We start from the raw sequence: 25,859 nt of genomic DNA on the forward strand, positions 1-25,859 counted from the left end.
AACAAGAAAACTAGAATAGCCTACTATGAATAGACTGGCTAATAGGAAAGTCCAAACTGCGACCCAAAGATAAGAGCTTTCTAATTGTTACTGTTATCAGGTTTTCCCCGTTATCAATATATTTGGACCAAATTTGTAACCCTTGAGGATAACTAACGTCATAATTCACTTCTGTGCAACTGACAAGCATAATGTAGTATTTAGCTGCAATATTCGTTTGGTTGCAGTTTTGCTTTACTGGGGTTATGGCTACTAATAAAATGAAACCAAGTAAAACCTTTGAACAGCCGCCATTTTGTACTGGATCAATCCTTTTGAGTGCGGTTTGCGGCATTAAACATTGCTAGATAAGCCCTTTAAAATTATGTGCATATTGACCTATGCTCCTATTTAAGATTTTCTTCTGACTCCTTGCGGGACGTCCCCAAGATATTACAGAAAACTGATAGTTCCTTCAAAAAGTAGATTTTTAGGTGTAGTGGTGATGTACCAAATCTTGTTGATTTATCTGTTATCGTTCAGAAAATATTATACCTGTGCAGGACTTTATGTACACCCTGTATATTAAAAACGAAATTACTTTTTACTCCTCACTATAGTTGCAATACACGATGCAAGGAACATTTTAATTAGGATGTTTTAAGTGAGCTCTTTAATAATTAACTTTGAATCATAATTATATAATTAAAATATTGTTATTTCTAATTCACAGAATTGACCCCTAGTATCCGGAATACAAACCCGTCTGAAGAAATCCCAAACAAGTTGGTGGAAGAGAAGCTCAAGACAAAATGTTTTGCATCATTTCAAAATCAGAAACTCCTAGACTACAAAAACAAATGACAAGAACAAAAATAAACATTTTATTTATATATAAAAAACCACTAGCAGTTACCCGCACCTTCGCACGAAATTTCGTAGGTTTGCGCCTATATGAGCGCTTCTGATCCGAGTGGATTATATTTCCTACGCCAATGCTGAGTTTGCTTTGTTGCCACGATCAAGAAAATACATCAAAAAGTTTATATTTATGCCTTTTTGATTTACTTCGCTCTTTTTTTGTTCCATACTTGATTTGCCTTGTTTCCTGATCAATAAATTATATATAAAAGTAAACTAAGATGGGTTTTATATCAGTTTTTAAATTTATAATAAAAGTTAGATCTCTTTTTTGTTTTTTATTTGTAGTACTTTTATTTGTTGAAAATGTACAGTTAAAAGTACATTAATAATGACAATGACGCCTTTCTTTCTTTATAGGCTAAAAAATATTTTTAGTATCTAAAAATGTACTCTATGTAATCTAAGTAATGTACTAATGTAAGCACAGTCCAGTGAACTTACATCTAGCATAGTTCTTGTCAACTGCTTCAAAGGGTCGAAGTCAAATTCTGACCATTTTGCGTTTTAGGAAATTTTTAAAATAGATGGGTACTTACATAATCGGTGATATCTAAAACGGCTTGTAAACTCAATCTCTCTAAAACTCGTTATAAATTCAAACAAATTAAAAATACAAAACAATGTTCACACAGATTATTTGATTACATTTTAAAGGCTCAGTTAATATTTCCCAACTTAAGAGACTAATATGCCGTTTTTGGTTATTTTAATTGCCGCGGAGCCTAGCCCAGAGGAACTTTCGAAATAAGAATAGGAATTCATCCCTGGGACCGCAAGATTATCTATGTAAAATTTCAGTACAATGTGTTGAATAGTTTATATAAATAATATTATTAAAATTGCTGTGATGTCAATGTCAATATTGAATACATCAAATCTTTAACTAAAGTGATTACTACTAAAATATTACTACTAATATCAAAAAAATATGTTAAAAAATTTGATGAGTGTAACTTAGGATAATTCCAAATACTTTATGATAAAGTGTTTACGATTTATGAAATGTTAGTCTTAAATTTTGAGTTTAGTTATTTAGATAACTTTATGTTCCTTAAATTAATCCACTACGGAGAATGCCCCATAATAAACATTTGTTCAGGTTCCTTTTGGTTGATTTGTCATTGGTATCTAATTTATATGCTCGCTCCCGCTTGAGACTGCAGGTTTCTAAATCAATTTAGTCTGTGTTACTGAAGTTTGGGGATTTTATTATATCCTGAGTAGTGTTAATCCCATCCCTCATATGATGTAAATTAAAACTTTCAACTCAATATTGTTTCTAAAATATTTAAACAAGGCAAGCGGAAATTCTAATTATTTAAAGGCAGGCACACATGGCTCTCTCAACTGTATTTCTTAATGCATCGTATGGACTTTTTTGCAAGTCAAACAGTTTCTGGATCCCATTTTCAATACAGTATTTCCAAACATTAATACCATATGATAAGTGAAGACATATATTTTCAACCAGTTAGGCAAAATTCTAGATGAAGAGGTGTTTGTTTTATCAGATGAATATTTTAGTACACTAAGATATTTTGACCCGGTCCCAAGGCAAGGCGGGGTACTGAGTTTTCTATAAATAAAGTATTTATGTTTGGAAGGGTTAATTCAATGTGAAATCACGTATGAGGCACAAAGTAGCTGAATTAAATTGAATTAACCCTCCCTACTACACATGCATTACACTGATAATTGTATTGCGTGGTCTTGTACACAAGATATTTCTGTTGAATTTGACAAAAAGGATTAATTAGCAATTCTAGAGCACTGCATTATGATTTAAAACTAATTGCATATAAATCTATATAATACTTTTATCTAAATACTTAACATGAATTACATCAGGACTTTTTAGCTGAGATACCAAATAATATTTAAATATTAATATAGTCAACTCAACCGTTATAATCCCGATTTTTAATGTAAAAATGTATTGTTAAGTTGCTTGACTTTAGCCCTAATTGGAATAAGGACAGGAGATAAAGAGCAAAAACAATTTATGACATACATTATCACGTATTTAGAACCTTTGCAGTGTAAACAGGTAGTAACAATAAATTTGTTAATAATTTATTTCAACCTTAATGTGAAGCATATATATATATATATATCTAAATACTTATACAGCCGCATGTGAAACTATCTCACTCACTCACTGATATATATATATATAGATACAAATTCTAACATAGTTATAGAAGTGCCGAAATTTGGCACGAAAGTTTTTTCGCAATACGACCCACAGGAAAGTTCTTAAAATCGGATATTTTTAGGTTTAAACCCTTCAAAAAAATTCGCGCATTTTTTTCTCTTTACAGGGCCTTTTTTGTAAGCCAGATAGCGAGCAAACCGTTGGAGCTAATGGAGCAATAGTTGGTCAGAAATGGAGTGAACTACAAAAAAGGTCCAGTGACATTTTTTCATAACTGTAATGACTAAGTGAGAAAACGGTGGAATATTTGACATTCCAGAGACGTTTCGCTTAAAGTAATGTTTGGAGCCCGATAGCGGTGAACGGTTGGTCGTAGCTAAAATCTAATTGACCCATAAAATTAGCAAATTCCGTGATCTACAGAAAAGGTTCGGTGACTTTTCACCATACCTCTATCAGTTTCGCCGCAAAACGTAATTATGTGCAAATTTTGTTGTAATTTTCATGTGAGAATTTAGATTCCGATCCTGATAGTGGCGAAACCATTTGTCGTTGCTCAAAACATATTGCATACAGAATTTAGGAAATGAAGTGGTCTACAAAAAAAGGACTGGTACTTTTTGCCCTATCCACAATAGATCGGCCGCAAAACGTATGTATATAACAATATTTTGTGATTTTTACGTGAAAATTTTGTTTCTGGGATATGTAACGGCCGAAACAGTTAATCGTAGCCAAAATATTTAACTTTTATTAAATAGACGGTTATGAGATCTACAAAGTTCTGGCAGCGTTTTGTCGTAAATCCTTCCCTAAGTCACTCTCAATGGCTAAATCTTTTTCGTAATTAGCAATTGTTTGTTTTTAATTTATATTTAACTATACTTTGTATACATCGAGCTTGTAATACTACGTAAACTAGTGTCTTATACGTTTTGCTGTATTGATATATCATATATGGTCGATACATTTTCCCTACAAAAGAACCAGGTAATATTTAACCCCCGATAACATTAGGCCCCTCCCGGGAATTTTCTGGTATGACCAGATAAACTCCTGAATAAATAAAACTCTCTAATCAACTTAATAATATGATAAGGATTACTGATTGCAATTAAGTACTCTTCAGGTAATAAAATAGCTTGTCTCATAATGGCTTGTGGGGCAAATTTACTTAGTATACATAGTCAAATCCACTTCCTAGTATGGTAAAAATTAAAACTTTTGAACAGTTGTAGTTTAGACGATGAAATTTACAGAAAATATCTGAAATTTTGTCAGTTTTCGTTTTTAATCACTCTAAAAAATTCAAAAATGCTGCCCAGTGCAATCTTCCTCCAAAGCTCTGTACTGGCTAAACCAAAAGACGTAGTTCAAATCCAACAGCACAATCGTCTAAATTTCCGAAAAGAAATGTCCACTTCAGTACCTTTTTCTCGTAGCTCTAACGGCTTAGCCACAAAACAGCCTTAAAGTCAAAACTTGGATAAATGCGTTTAACGCAATACAATAGGTCTACTTTAAACTCCCAGATCCCTAATCTAATGCTTGCACTTAAACTGTACCCGAATTCCACTTATTCCCGAATTTAAAAATAACTCCCATTAGGGGCCATCGAGCCGAAGGCGAGTATATATATATATAGGAAGCACAATACTGAATAAATTATAATTTGCAATAGAGAAATTCTCTGATCTAATTGTGAATAATAAGACATTCAAATTTACTGGTAATATAGTTTCCTTTATTATCGGAACATTTTACTCGTTAATAAAAACAGTTACTGGTTTCTACAAAATCCTTTTGTTTCCTACACTCATCAGGATATGTAGTACAATAATGTGGGCCTCCACAGTAGTAGTGTTTCAGTTTTATAACGTCCATTTTGCTGAGTTGTTCGTATTGCCCAAGTTGATCTTGCTGGTGATCATAAAACTGAAACATTATCAAGTACTACTACTACAAAAATAAAGGGTGATTAAAATCTAACTTCCTCTTAATTATTTTATAAATAAATTATCTGGAGGTTTAGTAATCTTATTCTGAAACAAGACCTTCACCTTGGAAGCTGCTTTGGAAATGTTAAAGGCTAGCATTGAGGTAAAACTCCTACCGTAAGTTTGTTTTAAATGCCGTTTTCTGTCCATTTTTGGGAAATTATCTAAACGTCTAATAGATTTTCATCGTACACTTATATATAAGTTCCCACCGACTGTAACTACTGTACTTATATCATTACGGTAATTTGAGTTGTGTCAGTAAAAACAATTTCTATTTTTTGAATAGTGGACAAATTTGTTCTATGCCTAGGTAAAGTTTTTATTGCCAACTTTAAAACTTTCTTTATAGTGTTCTCAATTGTTTAGACCATAAATTATGTGTTATGTAGCTTTTCAATAATAGGAAATGTCCCTTACTAATATTCATTTCCATTTCTTGTAAATTATGAACAGTTTTAAATTTATTTTAATTCATTGAATAATTTTTGTTTATATTTCATCATTTAAAGTTTCATTTGAGTCGTAGGAAATTTAATGTTTAAAATGCATATTATAAGAAGACTATTTCAGTGCCCGTTGACTAATCTATAAGAAGGATAACGTTTATATTATAAATATTTTTTATTGATAGCTTCTTCAGAAAAATCCCGCTTTTTAGTAGTGAGAGGGTAAACTTAAATGTAGGCTTGCTTTTCACAAAGTAGACCCTTGATGTTAAAAGGTTCGTGTGTTTTTTTTTAGCTTTATAATAATATCCCATGCTGCGTGTTTAAGTGAGATATTAACACGTTTATGAGCCTGAAAATGGTGATTAAGATTGATTACATACATATATACTTGTGCGTGCGTGCGTGTGTGTGTGTGTGTGTGTGTGTGTGTGTGTGTGTGTGTGTGTGTGTGTGTGTGTGTGTGTGTGTGTGTGTGTGTGTGTGTGTGTGTGTGTGTGTGTGTGTGTGTGTGTGTGTGTGTGTGTGTGTGTGTGTGTGTGTGTGTGAATATATATATATATATATATATATATCTATATATATACTAATTACAATATAAGAACCAAAATTTACATCAAGCTTTTGCTCATATAAAACTATTATTTTATGTATTTCACCATGATATCCTGCATATGGGAGACGTCCCGCTAGGGGTTGGTGAAAATTCTTAAATAGAAGCATAGATCGAGTCATACACCAAATAAAAGCTCTTTTAATTAGAAACATTTTGGCGATCATCTGACGTAAAACAGTTGACGCATTACAAAATGGCGGACACTCACAGATTATAAAATACTGAATTTTTCAAATGCAAACATTCTGGTTGTTAGAGAAAACTGAGACACTTAATCTTTTATTTTACTTCTTTTACTTCAAATCACTTACCAAAACAGTTATAACAAATGTTCAAAGTGTTTGCCTTCAGTTTGGTGACAATGTCCCAATCGATTGTAGAACGCTGATATCGCATTGTTTATCTGGAAATTCCTTATCAGCAGGTAAGGTTATTACCTTCCTTATCTGGAAGGTAATCAGCTGGAGCAAACAAGACCAAAAAGACAATAATGAAATTGCCAGCTGACAGATACAGTTGTTTTATCAACTCAGTCACTTAGAAGTCTTCAAGCCCTAATTTTGCAAGTAGTTTCAGTAGTGCTAGTTTATTTTGCTATGGCGCTTTCCGAGGGAGAAAGAATAACTTTATTAATGATGCGCGGGTTTGGTGACCATATTAGATCATGTGATGAGGTAAGGCATCTGATTAATGATACTTTTCCCAATAGACCTCCAATTTCAAAATCTACTGTGGGAAGGACAATACAGCGGTTTGAACAGACAGGAAACATTGCAGATCTCCCTAGATCCGGAAGGCCCAAGACCGCGACCAATGAGGACAAAGCTTTAGACGTTTTACAGTGTTTTGTTGAGAACCCACATGAATCGATTGTCTCAATAGCACAACAACAAGGAATTAGTCGATATTCAGTCTCAGATATTTTAAAAACTAATAGTTACAAAGGATATAAAGCTAAATTGGTGCAGGAACTAAGCGAAGACGACTTTGATCGTAGAATCGAGTTTTGCTTGTTATGATGAATAAAATCAATGAAAACTTGGGATTTTTAGCAAACATTGTATTTACTGATGAGTCAACATTTTGCTTGAATGGAACAGTAAACCGCCACAACTGCCGCTATTGGAGCGATACAAACCCACATTGGATGATACAAACACATACTCAGCATCCAGAAAAGTTAAATGTTTGGGCCGGTATTGTGGGGCGGCATGTGGTAGGGCCATTCTTTGTAGAGGAAAATTTAAACTCTGCAGTGTATTTAGCATTACTCCAAAACCAGATACTTCCTGAAATTCAACGTATTTTCCGGTGATAATTCTGAAAATATCTGGTTTCAGCAAGATGGAGCCCCTCCACATTAGGGCGTACATGTAAGACATTTTTAGACAATGCATTTCCACATAAGTGGATTGGTAGAAGGGGAACAATAGAATGGCCTGCCCGTTCTCCAGATTTGTCCACTTTAGACTACTTCTTTTGGGGCTACCTCAAAGAAAAAGTGTTTTAAAAACAAAACCTCAAAATTTGGATGAGTTGAGAAACCGTATTGTAAGAGAAGCTCAGGGTGTTCCTGTCCAAGCTTTAAACAATGCGATATCAGCGTTCTACAATCGATTGGGATATTGTCAGCAAACTGAAGGCAAACACTTTGAACATTTGTTATAACTGTTTTGGTAAGTGATTTGAAGTAAAAGAAGTAAAATAAAAGATTAAGTGTCTCAGTTTTCTCTAACAACCAGAATGTTTGCATTTGAAAAATTCTGTATTTTATAATCTTTGAGTGTCCGCAATTTTGTAATGCGTCAACTGTTTTACGTCAGATTTTCGCCAAAATGTTTATAATTAAAAGAGCTTTAATTTGATGTACGACTCGACCTATGCTTCTATTTAAGGATTTTCACCAACCTCTAGCGGGACGTCCCCCATAAGCAGGATATCATGGTGAAATACATAAAATAATAGTTTTATATGAGCAAAAGCTTGATGTAAATTTTGGTTCTTATATTGTAATTAGTTCAAAAGTTATTAGACCGTCCCGGGACTTTTCAGCACCCCTGTATATATATATATAACGAATACACGCAAATTAAAATACGAACGATAAAAATAAATAAATAAATAAAAATAACGTACTTTATATTATTTATTTGTTTTTCTTAATATTTTCTCTATTACCCTGTACAACACGCTCTTGAACCTTAAGTAAGAGAATCATAGAACGATATTTTTAATGTTTCTCCTGGTATATAGCTATATTCTACTGAGACACGCGATTTTATGTAAACTATTGCGTCAAACTGTAACAACAATATGCGATGAAATGTTTTATTTGCGATTTATATTTCACTCAATATACGATATAAAAACACATTAAAACGAATAATAAACCACTTATGATAATATTTAAAGTTAATTTTCTTATGCATTCAAAAGGAGAAGCTTCTCACAATAATTTAACGGTTATTAACTTAAAGCACCTTTAATTAAATAAATACATAGCTAATGATAATTACAGTACCTTATCACTTCACTTACCTCTCTACGAAGCTTAAAATCGGTACCTTTCCGATAATGCATATAACTTGTCCAGTCGTAGGGAAATGATGTGTCAATAAATGGACTTTTTAAATAGGCTATATCCATTGCAACTGCCAACATAAGGTAAAACATAAGAACTTTAACGAAAGTTAATAAATTTAACGTGACATAATTAAAACTGTGATAAATATTTAAATTCCTGGATATTTGCAAACATTTCATGTACACTGAGTTAACTTCTTATGTTAATTTCGTATAAATGTCTTAGGATAAATGTTTTATTACATTCAGTTATGCAATTAATTTCAATGAAATATCGGAAAAATTTCTTAACGTCTCATGCAAATTTAACATATTAATAAGCATCCCCCCAAAAATTAAAAAATTAGCCCATAAAACACTAGTCTTACTAAGTATACCAGTTTATCGAACTAATAATATAAATTATGAATTTGTAAATAAAAACGATACAACTGATATGACGCACCCGACAGATCGTAGCAAAAACATTTCGGTTAATGCATCGAGGGACTAATTAACCTTTGATTTTTAATAGCAAGAGCAATAGGGATATTCTTCAAAACAAGAAGAATTTATGTAAGAAGTCTCAAATCTGTAAGGCACAGACAGACAAACCTATGATATTTTGACCCCTAAGACAGTACAATTTTTCTTAAAAAAGCTAAACCTATATATCAAGTTTTAAGCACACAGATTCTAAAACCTTTGACCTTGTGATCCTAAATCAGTGTTTTCCTTGCAACAAGAGGAACCTCTTTACAAATATTCAAGACTCTAGCGCCATTCTAAGTTTAGGAATCTACCATGTGTGAAGATTTTTGGGTGACCATGTGTTGTTAAAGTTGTTTAAATACATTTAAATGAGAGATTAAGAGAGATACCACTCTTTGTTCGAAGTTTATTTTTGATGATTTTGATGAAACAGGATTATTCCGGACGTTTTCCATCGTTCAGCGAAACATACAATCAGTAACACTACGTTTCGAGATCTGCAATCTGACCTCTTCTTCAGGTAAATAACTACCGTTACACATAATTACAAACTAGGTTAAAATACAACTTTATGCATAAATTTAATGTTGAAAACCTATAGGGTTAACTCTAAAAACTCCTTCTCATAGTAGTTAAGCCTGTAAATTTTGTCTTCTACTTGGACATCATTACATAAAGACAGATTGCATTTCATCATCGTGAAAATAATATGCCTCAGTCCTCTATAATAATACTGAATGTAAAAACACTGAATTAAAAACCCTTATCGGTATAGAATTCAACAACATTCTTGAAAGCATCCAAAATAGAAGTAAAAAGGTTTATGAAACAGACAAGTAAAAGAAAATCATACAACTTTAAAAATTAGGCCCGAACAATTTGATTTGCCTAAAGACGGCAAGGTGAATACGGATGCAAATAATAAAAATGTAAACAACCTCTCTTCAAAAATCATCAATGAAGCGGAAATATCAGTTTTATCTAAGGTTTAAACTTTTGCTGTGGCACAAAAATCGGTAAAGGCACTAGATTTCGTAACTGGAATCGAGTCGGCTGTTTCACAGTTAGCTGAGGTACAGGGTGACCGGTTTCGTTGTGAGGCCAGTGTTTTGCTCAGAGAATTCCTCCCACAAAGCCCAATTTGACATGAGAGGAGAAATAGGCCATGTCGATCTTGGGAAAGACGACACGGTCAAAATCCTACCAGCCGATAAAGGAATCGCTACTGTTGTACTTGACTCAGTAGCGTATAAAGAAAAGATTGCGGGAAGTTTAATATATACAGATTTAAATAAAGACCCGACTGATTAATTTGAATTAAAGTAGCTTACGAAAACACAAAGCACATTTTTCAGATAAATTTATATCTAAATTAACTATTCACCATTCCAAAATCCCCCATATGTATGGCCTTCCCATAATCCACGAAACCTACCATCCTTCTCCTGCCTATCATTAGTGATTCACCTTGCAGGGCATTGTCTAAAGTCCTCTTGGACATTTTAACGCCATTGGTGGGAAAAACTTACTCTTTTATAATAAAATTCCAGGGATTTTGTAGAGAGGTCAAAATCCCTGAAGTTGACTGAAACTGGCAAACTAGTAAGTTTTGACGTTGAAAGTCTATTTACAAAAGCACCAGTTCTAGAAACTCTCGGAATCATTGAATAACGTCTCAAATAAGACCAAACATTAAACGAAAGAACTAAACTTCCCGTGCCAGTAATTATGGAACTGTTAGAACTATGCACTCAATGCAATTATTTTGAGTTAGAGGGTCTCCACTGTTTCCTATTTTCTCCAATATCTTTATGGAGCAATTTGAGCAAAATGCTTGGGCCTCAGCTCGGTTCAAACCGAAGATTTGGCAGAGGTATGTGGATGATACCTATGTTATTTTTCCTTTGTTAAGAAGACACTGGATTGAATAAGTTTTGAATCATATTAACAGTATTTCTCCTTCCATCCGCCTCACAATGGAAGTGAAAGTCAAAAACAAGCTTCCTTTTTTGGATGCGTGTGTATTAAAAGATAGGTATGTCCTTAAGACAACTATTTTTCGCAAGAAAACACACACAGGATAGCATATAAATTATCAATTAAAACGTCAAAAATATTTCAAAGAAGGAGTGTCCTACTTATTATTTGATAGAACAAAGAGCTTATGCTCAGGTAAAGATGGACTAAAAGAGGAATTTAAGGAAGTTGAACCGGATCTTAGACGCAATAGATACCCTCAATTAATAATAAATAAGTGCAAACGAACCAAAAGAATCATTTCAGAGTCAGAAAAACATAATAGTGATAAATTTGCGTTTATGTCAATCCCTTATGTGCCGGGATTATCGAAGAAAATTAGAAGAGTAAGTAGATAGTACAACATTAGAACCGCGATTAAAACACGTAATACTTTTAGACAAAGTTTTCTAAAAGCAAAAACCATTAAATGGCACACAGGATTCCAAAAACTGAGTTTACAGTATAAAATGTAGTTGGAATAGCGAATAAATAAGAGACCAAAAGACCATTAAAATTAAGCATAAAAAAAACACAAAGAAAACACAAGAAAGGGTCTCACAGAGAAGTCAAAAATTGCACACCATTGGTCCGAAGACCATCATATGAATTGGGATGAAACCAACATAATACATCGGGAACCACATTTCTTTAAAAGGAAATTAATATAGGCAACAGACATTAAATTGGCAGACCACCAATCACAAAAATCATCAGTCGAGATTAGGCAGCTTTGGTTGCCAATTCTAAAAAATAACTAAAAAGAAAACCAAAAGTATCAAACATATTAGATATTTGTAATAAACCAATGCAGACTCACAGTATAGTTTAAAACGTTCATCTAGCATGAACCAATAATTTAAAAAAGGGCCCATTTCTGTTCCCCTTCCTTTTTTATTGCCGCCATTTTGTTTCTGCCTGCCATTGGCCTCTGGTACTTTGTAGGTGTTTGATCAACGAATGCAGACGTATACGGCCTGTATTCTGTAGTTCTGTGTTAACAATAAGTGTTGTGTTTAGTTTTGTATTAAGCGCATGTTTTAGAGTTAGTGAAGTCGACACACAAATGATGGTTGTGATTCCTGACTTATGCGTGTCACAACGCTCTGGTATGATATTGTTTATTTTAACCTAGTTTATAATTATTTGTTAAGTTAGCTATTTACCTAAAGAAGAGATCAGATTGCAAATCGCGAAACGTAGTGTTACTGATTTTTTGTTTCACTGAACGATAACAAATGTCCGGAAAATCCTGTTTCCTTCCGAGATCTGGATTCATATGTCAACGTATTTTAATTTTATTTGATAAAATATACTGCAGAGTTTAAAATTGGAATAGTGTGCTTTAAAATCCAACCTGGGCCTGAATAAAAAAAATCAACAATTATTGAGACACTCGACAATTCATAGGAAGAAAACTATAGATTTTATGGTCTTAAATGCAAAGATAAGTCTGTCGGTCCTTTTGATCTCCTTTGTAATACATCTTGATATAAAGTCCCTAGAGACTTAAAACCTACTGCAGAGGCTCCTCTTGGTCCATGGAAGATCTGAGTTGATTTGGGATCAAAATTTCAAAGGTCAAGGCATCCATCGTTTAGGTGGCCTACGCGATCTCTTGATGAAAAGGTCCTAGAGACTTAAAACTTGGTACGTAGGATCTACTTGCTCCAGAGAGGAACTGCAAAATATTCTTACAGTTATGTGGGAGATGGGCCTTTAAAACCAATCTCAGAATCCAGAAGTAAAATTAAATTATTATACATCAAAATGTTCGTTTCTCATGTACTGAACTACTTCGGTGTAACCCATTTATAATATTTTTTAGTGTTTAAAATACAGAAACAGAGTTCAGGATTAAATTTTGTTTATACTTACGAGATGGATCTATTTCCAAGTAACAATTTCGATCTTCCCTTTTTTGTTCATGTTCAAAACCCATCACATGACCCATCTCATGCATCACCCAACCTTCATCGAAGCAGCGCTCACTGAGGTTGACTTCGGAGGCGTTGAAAGAAGAGTGCTGGGAGGTGAAGCACTCTGATTTGTAATTCGGAAGAAACTTGGCCGATAATGGTTTCCCAGGCACACTCGGCAACCATTGCACGCAACTCAGCTTATTGAATCTATTAATTTTGTCCAAAATATAATTTTTCTGACTAGAGCCTAAAAAAAGAAAACTTTAATAACTAAAACAATAAACCAATTATTCCAAACTCTAAGTTGTTTATTAACTGTGTTTCCAAAAAGAAACATCTTCATTCATAACCCAACGACTAAAAATAAAGTCTTCCCATAGAGACATAATCTACAATAGCAACATAGACGGGCCTGTGTGAACTGTACGCTTTATAAAACCCTCTACTGTTGGTGTATGTCACTCTATATTATCCTTCATTCACTTTAAATATGACGAGCCATAATATAAAATTAACCTATTTAGGGCATCTCTCTTCCACACCTTCACGGTTCATAACCAATTTCGGAATTATAGTGAGTTTCTTTACACCCGAGTCAAATCCAATTAATTAATTGTTTCAACTATTGAAAAAGTTGGGTATTAACTTTTTCATTGCAATCATTCAATCAAAGAATACTTAAGCTTCTTTTAAAGGATCTTTCAATTGCAATATATAAATGTTTTTCAGGATAAACTACAGGTACAACAGTAATTAAAGAATGAGTCGACATATAAAGTGTGACTAATTTTAGGCTTTCAGGACTAAAAACAAATTTTTCAGCCCTTCTCGTAATTTTCAACATGTGTCTCCATTTAAATGGAGCGTTAAAATTGCAATTATGTACAGCCCTATATTATTTTCAGAGTAAACTATCAACATTTTACACATGCAAAATTTTAGAACACATTTTTATATAAATCTGTATAATATATACGTGTTGGTATAAGCATTATATATTTACTCATATGAGCATAAGCTTAATGGTTTGAATATATACTCATTACTCGCTGATATGAGGATTTATGTATTTACTTATTTGTACACGGTAATACACCTTTTTTAGGATTTAATTAATAATAGAGAATGGCTGATTAACATGCTGATACAATGATATAACAACAAATACTAATACTACAATATATCAAATAATTTCAAATATAGCAAAATAATACTATGTACTGTAAAATCATTGACATAAGGCAATTTTAATAACAAGCACTTTCATAATAACAATAAATTAAATTTAAAAATTAGATAATACAATAACAAACAATAAACTAACATGGTAGACAACTTAACAGTAACAAATTATAGAATTTTGAAAACAATAACTAGGTCTATAATATTTACTAGAATAATAATAACATAAAAATATACATACTAATAACAACATAATATATTTATATGAACCAAGATTCAGAGGACAACAAACTACTCAATCATAACTACAGTAGCTAATCTGTTTTTGAAGGCAGCAAGAGAGGAACCGAAAAAATCTACTTCAGGACATACGGCATTACCAGTTCTCATTAGTCTAGGTATAGTACTGTGGTAGTGGTAATTGTTAGGATGGTGATGCTTGCAGAAAAGCTGACAGTGTCTGGACCCACGAGGAACATGAAGATTAACCTGGCGAAGAACCTCTGGACAGTCGATGAGACCATCCAAAAATTTTTGCAAGAATACCATGTCCATCAATATTCTTCGGGATGCAAGGGTGGGTAGTTGAAGACTGCGTTGAATTTCTTGCACATCATGCAATCCCTGTATCGGAATTCAAGTTTGATTCTGACCATCCTGAGGAACCGCCTCTGACCAGACCACCGTAGAGAACTTCAAGATAGGCCGTACAAGTGCAACATAAGGAGCTTTAAATGATTTTATGGAGAAGTTCTGCCGACAGGTGCGACTGATGAGCCCAAGTATTTATTTTTATTACTTCAACGGCAGCACCATTTCAACAAGTAAGTTTCAATTGTACATGCATAACAAGTGACCAAAGAAACTAATTAGTAGACTAAAACAAAAACAGAATATGCAACCAGTAAACAAAACAATACATACATAATATGAAACAAATAGATATGAATTGTAGGATGCATGACAAGAAAGTATAAATAGATAACAAGTAATGTGTAACAATAAATAGATAAATGTATAACAATAACAAAGAAAGATGCTTAACAAGAACGATGCAAAACAACAAATGAACTATTACGTAGGTAACAGTTTTGACAAATAAGTTAACTGTGATAATAAAATAAAAGACTCAACAAGAAATAATGACACCAAGATCAATGCATGACAAGAGATAAACTATGACGTGTCAATGTAACTAATATAAAGGGCAACTGTGAAAAAGTATCTAATAATTAATACTGCTTAACAAAACAAAAACAATGCATAAAAAAAAGAAAAAACTGTTGTTAAATAAATAACTAAAAAAGCTATAAAAACTAATTATATCAACATCCTAATGTGAGATGTGAGTATTCTTGCAGATTTGCTTGCAATGGTAATGATGTGCTCACTGAAGTCGAGGGTAGAAGTCAAAATAATACCAAGGTCATGAGCAATAGCGACCCTTCGAAGAATAACATATAATCAAACTGGCGAAGGTGTCTTGTTCTTGCATAGGAAATGACCATACATTTGTCTACCTTTAAATCCATGGCATTAGCTCGACACCGGTCCTGGATACTCTCCAGGTCCCTTTGACGCTCGATTTGCTGATCAGTAGAAGAGATTTCTCCAAATATCCTTGACATCATCCACGAAGACCAAATATGAGCTCTCCAACAAACTACCGATGTTATTAATAAATAAGCAGAACAGGAAGAGTTAGGATGTGTTTATTATACGAGCATATCACTAATATGAATATATACATGAATATGTACTTACTGATTCATCAAGCATTTACTGATATAACATATACTTACTGAACCGACTATCAATCGTATAATATACAGTTGCATTGTTCATGTATCTAAAATCCATAGATCGTTTATTTCTAAATCGTGGTTGCTTGTTCTCAATGCGTCTTGAACCGGTAGCCTGACCATACTCAGTCATAGCTGAACCGGTCAGAGCAACAATCCCCAAAACAAAAACCCAATAATGTGTAATCATGTTCAGTCAGCGTGGAAACCTCAGAGTAGAATTGATCGTTATATGATTAAAGTTTGATTTTGCCTCCTTCTGTATGGGTGGTTTGTCGTACTTAATAAAATTTATTAGCCATAGATAATAAACGCAGCTTCGATAAAGTTTTGATAAATTTCTATTGTATTATATGCACGAGTTCGTCTGAACCAGCATTTCATCAATGAAGTGACTCCAAAAGATGAAATGTTTAATGCAGCAGATTTAAAAAATTAAGCTACATTAAGAATCTTTTTAAGTAACTCATTTGATGATTTGGAGTACAATATAATTGCGATGTGGTTTATGACTAGAATCGGAAAAGAATTACAAAATGGACACCTAATTTTAGGGTTGAATTTCACTAGCATAAGACGAAGCATATTATAAAAGCATAATATAACACACACATATATATTTGTGTATTATATATATATATATAATATGTTGGGGTTCCTGGCTCATTTTTGGAGGCAAACCGAAAATCAACGTAAAATCCTGTTCAATGTACAATAAATGAATCTGATAAATCACACACTAAATCTGAAAGAAAAAATAGCCGTTTCACTGTTCATTGTTGGCTTTTAATTTCGTCAGCTGTTTTAATGAAAAATCTAACAAATTTACGACAATTAACTGAATTGTTTACGGAAATGGGCAAAAGAAAATGAAACTGTCGATCAGGAAAAGATGTATAATATAGAAAAATTAAGGGAATTAAAGAAACTTTTGAAGGAAAATAATACAAATCTGGAACTATTTAAAAATTCATACAATTGCGGATATATTATCCATTCAAACTAACGGTAAAACTAGATCTGAAATGATTAATGAAATAAAAGAAACTATTAATAACACAGAAACACCTACTGAAAACACCATTAATGTTAAAATTTTATCCTCTTTACAAGGTTATTTCCAGCAAACCATTAAACAAATTTAAACGACTATTTCATGTCAATTTACAAATATCTATGAATTATGTGACCAGAAAAGCTTAATGAGAAAATTTCAACATCAGGGGTGGCTACAGGAATTTAATTTTGGGTGGGCCCATGTATATATATATATATATATATATACCGGGTAAGTTTTTTAAAGTCATCCAATACCTAACTTTTTAATTATACGACTTAGCACCACACTTTAAATTTGGAACTTGCTCAATTTTAAGTTTTACTCAAGAATACACTTTTACATTGTTTAAGATGGCCACCATTTATCAATATGGCGGCCAACTTTAAAATCTGTTATGGAACACCCTGTATTTTATGTTATTTTTAGATTATACACTTACAAATAAGACATTTTTGCTTTTGGATCATGTGCATCGCATCTGCACCACCAACTGATAAATTTTCGTTGATGGTAGTTGTGCATGATGAACAAGCAGAGTCATCGAAAGCCCGGTTGCCGGATGCAACAGCCTGTTGCAAACATTCTAGATCAAGTTGAGGTTTGTTTTTTGTTTTTTTTTTTTTTTTTGTAATTTCAGACTCCATAAAGGTCCCACGAGTACGGAGGAAGTAAAAAGTCCGCCCAGTCAAAACCCCGCATGACCAGGGCGCTTGGGGGGCGCCCAAATCCCAAGGGCTCCGTTCGCGACGCACATGCATCCCTTAGACCAATTGGTCTGCTTGTTCTAATGTTCTGAGGTAAATTGGGTTTGAATTTGTATGTACTTGCCGAATAGGTTTGACTGAATATGTATTTTCAAAAGTTTCATTGTGATTTAGACCATGAATGACGACAGTTTTCTTTAAATCTTGGTGTTTATAATAGAATCGGTGTCCTGTCATTCTTGTCCTCAAGGTATTTGTTGCTGAGCCAATATAATCTGCTGGACATGTTTTACATTAAATTTGGTAAATTACATTTTTATTCACAAGACAAGTTGCCAAAGATAGGATATCCCTTGCTTGTTTTGCTACTAGTGAGTTTTGAAGAGTTTGGTAACATATTACAAATCAAACGTCTTGGTCTATGACACGGATGTGATCCTTGTTGTTTTTGTATTGCTTTTTCATTGTTGTTTGTCATTGGTAATTTAGGTTTGACCAATAAATCTTTAAGAATAGGAGGCCTTTTAAAGATTACTCTAGGAGTCGTTTAAAAAATATTAAATTTTTAAAACAATAATTTATATTTGAAATATTAAATATAAATTATTAGTTGAACTATAATTTTGTAAGGTATTAAGTGCTATTTTAAGAAAATTGTTAATTTTTTGAAGCCCTGGATGGTATTGAACTATTAATTTTGGATCACTGATTTCAAATTTAGAATATAGAGTGTTCTTCTTTACATTAAGTTTATCTTTGAGTAATTTTCTTGGATAACCTCTTCTTAAGAATGCATTCATTGTATCCTCAATGTATTTTTCCAAGTCAGTTGTGTTACTACACAATTTTTGAGCTCTGCAAGCTAAACTTTTTGTTATATTCCTCTTGATGTGGACTTGATGACAGCTGTCGTAGTTTACATAATCCATATTATTCGTTTGTTTTACGTTTATTTTGTTTTATAAATGGTCATTTTCATTAAATACTTCCATATCTAAAAATTTGACTGATGTTGAAGACGTTTCAAATATCAGTTTAAATTTGCTAAAATGGTTTAAATTTTTTAAAAAGTTTATTAAATTATGCTTCCCATGTGTCCAAATAAAAACATGTCATCAATAAAACGTTTTCAAAATATAGGCTTGTAATTTTGACTGTTGAGAAAATCTGTTTTTAGTTTTCCCATGAAAAGATTGGCATATGACGAAGCCATACGAGTTCCAATGGCTGTGCCTTTTTGTTGTAAATAAAATGTATCTTGAAAACGGAAGCAATTCATTATAAGCACAAAATGAATTAATTTTGAAATAAATGAAGTACTAGGTTTTGTGTAAACTTGTCTTTGATTAAGATAGTATGTTACAGCTTCAATTCCTTCATCGTGTTCTAAATGTTTGTATAAAGAAGTGACATCAACAGTGACCAATATTGCATCGTTAGGAAGAGGTTGGGGTATATCTTTAAGTTTAACTAAAAAGTCATCCAAATTTCGTATGAATGATGATAGATTTTGGACAAAGACCTGTAGCTGGTGATCCACATATGCAGAAATCCTTTCTTAAGGTGATGAACAAGAAGATACTATTGGACGCCCTAATAATTTTCTGGTGCAATTTGGGAAGAATATAAAAGACTGGTGTACTTGGATGTTGTGGTATCATTAAAGCTATTGAACTTTTGGAATGTTGGAATAGAACTGATCTGTTAAGTTTTTGTCCAGTTTTTTATATGTATCTTCATTACTTAACAGTTTGTTTATTTCTGGCACATAATCGACTGTATTCATTATTACCGTAGTATTTCCTTTATCTGTGGGAACAATAATTAGGTTTTTGTTTTTTATTAGATTTTATGGCTTTTATTTCTTTGTCATTAATATTAGTGGTTTCGAAAGAAATTCAGGAAAATTCGGAACAGCTATATAAGACATGGAAATATTAAGAAATTGTTGAAGAGGATGATCCGAACTTAGATTCGGTGTATCCCAACTAGATTTAGATTTAAACTTAATTAGTGACTCATTAATAATTCTGTTATCAATGCATGGCAATTTGGAAGGATTGCTTGAAAATAATAGTGTTTTGTCCTAACTTTATTAGCAAATTCCAATGTATCCGAAACTAGTTTCATATGACAAAATATTGGCGTGGGAGCTAAATTAAGTCCTTTTCATATCACATCGACTTCATCATCATTCAAGACATATTTTGATAAATTACAAAATTTGGGATACTTTCGCTTTTTTTGAAAGTATATGTTTATCAAGGGAAGGAATAATGTTGAACTGTGCAATAGGGGCATATTCTGGTCTAATTATGAATAATAAGACATTACAACCCCACTGGTAATATAGTTTCCTTTATTATGGGAACATTGAACTGGTTAAAAGGAACAGTAATTTTTTTCTACAAAATCCTTTCGTCTCTTACATTCATCAGGATATGTAGTACAATAATGTGGGCCTCCACAGTAGTAGTATTTCAGTTTTATAACGTCCATTTTGCTGAGTTGTTCGTATTGCCCAAGTTGATCTTGCTGGTGATCATAAAACTGAAACATTATCAATTACTACTACTACAAAAATACAGGTTGATTAAAAGCTAACTTCCTCTTAATTATTTATCAAACCACCATCTGAAGATTTAGTAATCTTATTCTGAAGTAAGACCCTCACCTTGGAGGCTGCTTTCCAAATGTTTAAAGCTAGCATTCAGGGTAAAGATACAACCAATTTTACATTTCCATTGTCTGCCCATTTTTTTTGTAATTATCAAAACTTCTAATATATTTTCATCGTGCACTTATGCAAAAGGCCCCACCGACTGTAACTACTGTACTTATACATTACTGTAATTTTAATTGTGTCAGTAAAAACAATTTCTATTTTTCGTATAGTCGAACAGATTTGTTCTATGCTTAGGTACAGTTTTTAGTGTGATTTTACAGTTGTAGCCAAAGTACTGTAACAACCATTACGTCATGTTATACGTCACATAGTAACGAATACTCGCAAATTAAAACACAAACGATAAAAATAAATAAAAATAACGTACTTCATATTATTTATTTGTTTTTCTTACTATTTTCTCCATTATCCTGTACAACACGCTCTTAAACCTTAAGTAAGAGAAACATAGAACGATATTTTTAATGCTTCTCCTGGTATATAGCTATATTCTACTGAGACACGCGATTTTATGTAAACTATTGAGAGCAGTCAAACTGTAACAACAATATGCGATGAAATGTTTTATTTGCGATTTATATTTCACTCAATATACGATATAAAAACACATTAAAACGAATAATAAACCACTTATGATAATATTTAAAATTAATTTTCTTGTGCATTCAAAAGGAGAAGCTTCTCACATTATTTTAAAGGTTATTAACTTTAAGCACCTTTAATTAAATAAATACGTAATATGTACAGCTAATGATAATTACAGTACCTTATCACTTCACTTACCTCTCTACGAAGCTTAAAATCGGTACCTTTCCGATAATGCATGTAACTTGTCCAGTCGTAGGGAAATGATCTGTCAATATATGGACTTATTTCGTAGTCTCCGGTCTTTGCAACTGCCAACATAAGGTAAATATTAGATCTTAAACGAAAGTTAATAAATTTAACCTGCCATAATTAAAATTGTGATAAATATTTAAATTCTTGGTCATGTGTAAACATTTTATGTACACTGAGTTGACTTCTCATGGTTAATTTCGTATAGATGTCTTACAATAAATGTTTTATTACATTCAATTATGCAATTAATTTCAATGAAATATCGGAAATATTTCTTAACATCCCATGCAAATTTAACATATTAAAAAGGATCCCCCAAAATAAAAGAATTAGCCCATAAAACATTAGTCTTACTAAGTATACCAGTTTACGATACAACTGAGTATTAAAGCACCCGACAGATCGTAGCAAACAATTCAAAAAAATAAATTATACGAAGAGCAATCGGACCTTTGATTTTTGATAGCAAGAGCAATAGGGATATTCTTTGGAACAAGAGAAATTTATGTACCAAGTTTCAAATCTGTAAGCCTTTTCTATCAATATTTATCGCACAGAAAGACAAACATTTGATTTTTTGACCCCTAAGACAAAAAAAGTTTTTTTCAGTTTACACAGTTAAGTAGTTTTTAGTTTAGGACAGTTTTTTTTTTCTTTAAAAAACGAAACCTATATATCAAGTTCAAATCACATAAATCGAAAAACCTTTGACTTTTTGACCCTAAATCAGTGTTTTCCTTGCAACAAGAGGAACCTCTTTACAAATATTCAAGTCTCTAGCGCCATTCATCAAGAGTTATAGCACAAACGCACAGACAGCAACACACTATTACGAAGGTCTTGTCAGCTTCTTAAAACAGCTGTAGAGTACTTCCTCATAATAATCAGTGCTAAGTTTTGGATTCTACTCTGTGTGGAAAGTTTTGGTGACATGTGCTGTTAAAGTTAATGGAAATACATGTAAATGAGAGAATAAGAGAGATACTATAATATGGATTTATATTTCGACTTATTTTAAATTTATTTGATATATATTGTAAAGTTTAAAAGTGGAATAGTGAGCTATAAAACAAAAACTGGAACTGAATAAATATAATTCTACTATTATTGAGACACACGACAACTCGTAGGAAGAAAACTATAGATTTTGTGGTCTAAAATCCAAAGATAAATCTGTCCGTCTTTTTGATCCCCTATGTATAAATCTTTATATAAGGTCCCAAAATATTTAAAACTTACTGCAGAGGACCCTCTTGGTCCATGGAAGATCGTAGTTGATTTGGGATCAAAATTTCAAAGGTCAAGGCATCCACCGTTTAGGTGCCATACGTGATAACTCTTTGGTCCTAGAGACTTAAAACTTGTTATTTAGAATCTGCTTGCCCCAGAGAGGAACTATAAAATATTCTTACATTTATGTGGGAGATGGGCCTTTAAAACCAATCTCAGTATCCAGAAGTAGAATTACATTATTATACCCCAAAAGGTTCGTTTCTCATGTACTGAACCACTTACTTAAAACCCATTTTTAAATCTTTTTTAATTATTTCAATACAGAAACAGAATGTAGTATAAAATTTCTTTTATACTTACGTGATGGATCTATTTCCAAATAACAATTTCGATCTCTCCTTTTTTGCTCGTGTTGGAAACCCAGCGCATGACCCATCTCGTGCATCACCCAACCATCATCGAAGCAGTGCTCACTGAGGTTGATTTCGGAGGCATTGTAAGTAGAGTGTTGGTAGGTGAAGCACCCTGAATTATAATTCGGAAGAAACTTCGCCGATAATGGTTTCCCAGGCACACTCGGCAACCATTGCACACAACTCAGCTTATTGAATCTATTAATTTTGTCCATTATATAATTTTTCTGACTAGAACCTAAAAAAAAATCGTTAATAACTAAACCAATTATTCCAAACTAAGTTGTTTATTAACTGTGTTTCCAAAATGAAACATCGTTATTCTTAACCCAACGACTAAAACTAAAGTCTTCCTAAAGGAGACATAATCTACAATACCAACATAGACTGTGTAGACTGTGTGAACTGTACGCTTTATAAAATTCTCTACTGTTGGTGTATGTCACTCGTTATTGTCCTTCATTCATTTTAAATATGACGGCCGTAATATAAAATTAACCTATTTAGGGCATCTCTCTTCCACACCTTCACGGTTCATAAACAATTTAGGATTTATAGTGAATTTTTTTGCACACGAGTAAAATCCATTGAATTAATTGTTTCAATTATTGTAAAAGTTGGGTACGGTATTAACTTTGTCATTGCAATCATTCAATCAAAGAATACTTAAGCTTCTTTTAAAGGATCTTTCAATTGCATTATATAAATATTTTTCAGGATAAACTACAGGTACAACACTAATTAAGGAATGAGTGGACATAAGAAGTGTGACTATTTTTGGGCTTTCAGGATGTAAAACAAAATTTTCATCCCTTATCGTTATTTTGGACATCTCTCTTCATTTAAATTAAGCGTGTAAATTGTAATTGCGCCCTACATTATTTTAAGATTAAACTAACAACCATTTCACACATACCAGTTGTTACTACACATTTTTATATAACTCTATATAATATATACGTGTTTATATAAGCATTATATATTTACTCACATGAGCATAAGCTTAATGGTTCGAATATACAATCACTGATATGAGGCTGTATTTACTTATAGGACCATATCACAAATATGAATATATACATGAATATATACCTACTCACTGACTCATCAAGCATTTACTGATATACCATACTTACTGAACCGACTATCAATCGTATAATATACAGTTGCATTATTAATGAACCTCTTATCCATCGATCGTTTATTTCTAAATCGTGGTTGCCTGTTCTCAATGCGTCTTGTACCGGTAGCCTGACCATACTCAGTCATAGCTGAACCACTCAGAGCAACAATCCCCAAAACTACCCAATAATATGTAATCATGTTCAGTCAGAGTGTGTAGAATTGATCGTTATATGAATAAAGTTTGATTTTTCCTCCTTCTGCATGGATGATTTGTAGTACTTCAATCAATTTATTAGCTATGGATAATAAACGCAAAGCTACAATACACTTTTATAAATTTCTATTGTAAAATCATATCCACGTGTTCGACTGAACCACTATTTCATCAACGAAGTTGATCTTAAAGGTGAAATGTTTAATGCAGCAGATAAGATTAGGCTACATTAAGAACCTTTATAAATAATTCATTTGATGATCTAGAGTACAATATAATAGCGATGTGGTATATGAATAGAATCTGAAAAGAATGACAGAATGGACACCTAGTTTATATAATAAAATGTTTTATGCTTGTGAAATTCAACCCAAATTTATATATAATATAAATATATATATAATAGTGTCTTTTCAAGAATCTTTCGTTGTTAGATTACACTTTATTTCGAACTCACTCGAACTTTTTTATGTTCTCTTGTTTAATTTGTTTCATGTTGCCATAAGAAAAGATCGAATGCACTGTATTATCTCGCAATCAATATTTATTAATATCACTCTATCAGCATGCTTGAAATGGACTCTAGTATTACATTCCGAACATTCGTCAGTAATTTTGTTTCCATAATATTTTATCTAATTTTTATATTTCACGATATTCCCAATTCATTCAATATTTTTGTAATTATCACATTTATTTCTGAACCTTGATTTTTATTTAAATTATATAAACGACCAAAATTTTATCCATTATCTGAAAGTTTATCTTGTGATCATCTTTAAAATTTACTTAAATCTTGATAAGATTTCGTAAAAAATCATCTACTATATCTCTTTTATTATCTTTTATTTCTATCTTATAATTTTTCACAGACTTCTGTTGTAAAATCCATGTTATTTATGATCCTCATATTTTTTAGTTATTCAAATATTTCAACATGATCATCTAATTAATTTTTATAATTATATAAAATAGTACATTTCTTTACTAATACTGCTAATTATTCTTCCTTTAAAATCTACTGTATATTCTCCTATACCTCTAGGTCTAAACTGCGTTGAAGATGGTAATTTGGTAATCAATATTCTTCTTCTGTTTCATGTATTAAAAATCTGCAGCTTTTCAACAACTGGAACAAAATTTATGATACTTTTGTATTGAACATTTTCAATTGTATCTTCAGAATTCGTAATAGTAGAAGTTACACGTTAAATAACTTTTGAATAACTTCCTGTGTCTTCAAATCTAGTTTATTCTTTAAATTCTTTGATTAATGTTTCTTCAATTTCATCAAGTTTTTTATTCCTCAGAAATTACGTTCACGATTTACTCAAGAAACTTTTTGAAACGTAAAACTTAAAAACTTTAACGTAACATATTAAATATAAAAAAAATTAAAAACAAAACCTTGAAAGGTTTAACTAAAGCTACTAAACGATAATTCCTAATGTAGATCGTGTATAAATAACTATATCAAATACTTTATTA

The 25,859-nt window shown here is 32.2% G+C and overlaps 2 protein-coding genes across 2 annotated transcripts; both read right to left on the bottom strand.

Annotated features, from left to right (window-relative positions):
* Positions 1-4,780: 4,780 nt before the first annotated feature.
* LOC124366577 (hatching enzyme 1.2-like) lies at positions 4,781-16,359 on the bottom strand. Its single transcript, XM_046823170.1, has 4 exons — positions 16,097-16,359; positions 13,069-13,359; positions 8,659-8,771; positions 4,781-4,993 (listed from the first exon to the last, which is right to left on the bottom strand). Exons 1-4 carry the CDS (start codon positions 16,284-16,286, stop codon positions 4,826-4,828), a joined length of 762 nt encoding a protein of 253 aa, XP_046679126.1. The 5' UTR covers positions 16,287-16,359; the 3' UTR covers positions 4,781-4,825.
* A 3,843-nt stretch (positions 16,360-20,202) lies between these two features.
* On the bottom strand, positions 20,203-24,369 carry LOC124366102 (hatching enzyme 1.2-like). Its single transcript, XM_046822357.1, has 4 exons — positions 24,169-24,369; positions 22,980-23,270; positions 21,330-21,442; positions 20,203-20,410 (listed from the first exon to the last, which is right to left on the bottom strand). The coding sequence occupies exons 1-4, from the start codon at positions 24,353-24,355 to the stop codon at positions 20,243-20,245; spliced, it is 759 nt and encodes a 252-aa protein (XP_046678313.1). The 5' UTR covers positions 24,356-24,369; the 3' UTR covers positions 20,203-20,242.
* Between the last annotated feature and the right edge of the window lie 1,490 nt (positions 24,370-25,859).

The sequence above is a fragment of the Homalodisca vitripennis genome, chromosome 7 (assembly GCF_021130785.1).
Source record: "Homalodisca vitripennis isolate AUS2020 chromosome 7, UT_GWSS_2.1, whole genome shotgun sequence".
NCBI classification, from domain to species: Eukaryota; Metazoa; Arthropoda; class Insecta; order Hemiptera; family Cicadellidae; genus Homalodisca; species Homalodisca vitripennis.

Bases quoted from the DNA above. Each gene is read 5' to 3' on its own strand.
- LOC124366577 (XM_046823170.1), bottom strand. From the start codon at position 16,286: ATGATTACACATTATTGGGTTTTTGTTTTGGGGATTGTTGCTCTGACC. The intron at 13,360-16,096 runs GTAAGTATATGT...TTCTTTTTTTAG, and splicing joins TACGATTGATAGTCGGTTCA to GCTCTAGTCAGAAAAATTAT. The intron at 8,772-13,068 runs GTAAGTATAAAC...TTATGTTGGCAG, and splicing joins CTTGGAAATAGATCCATCTC to TTGCAATGGATATAGCCTAT.
- LOC124366102 (XM_046822357.1), bottom strand. From the start codon at position 24,355: ATGATTACATATTATTGGGTAGTTTTGGGGATTGTTGCTCTGAGTGGT. The intron at 21,443-22,979 runs GTAAGTATAAAA...TTATGTTGGCAG, and splicing joins TTTGGAAATAGATCCATCAC to TTGCAAAGACCGGAGACTAC. The intron at 20,411-21,329 runs GTAAGTGAAGTG...ATAATGTTTCAG, and splicing joins ATTTTAAGCTTCGTAGAGAG to TTTTATGATCACCAGCAAGA.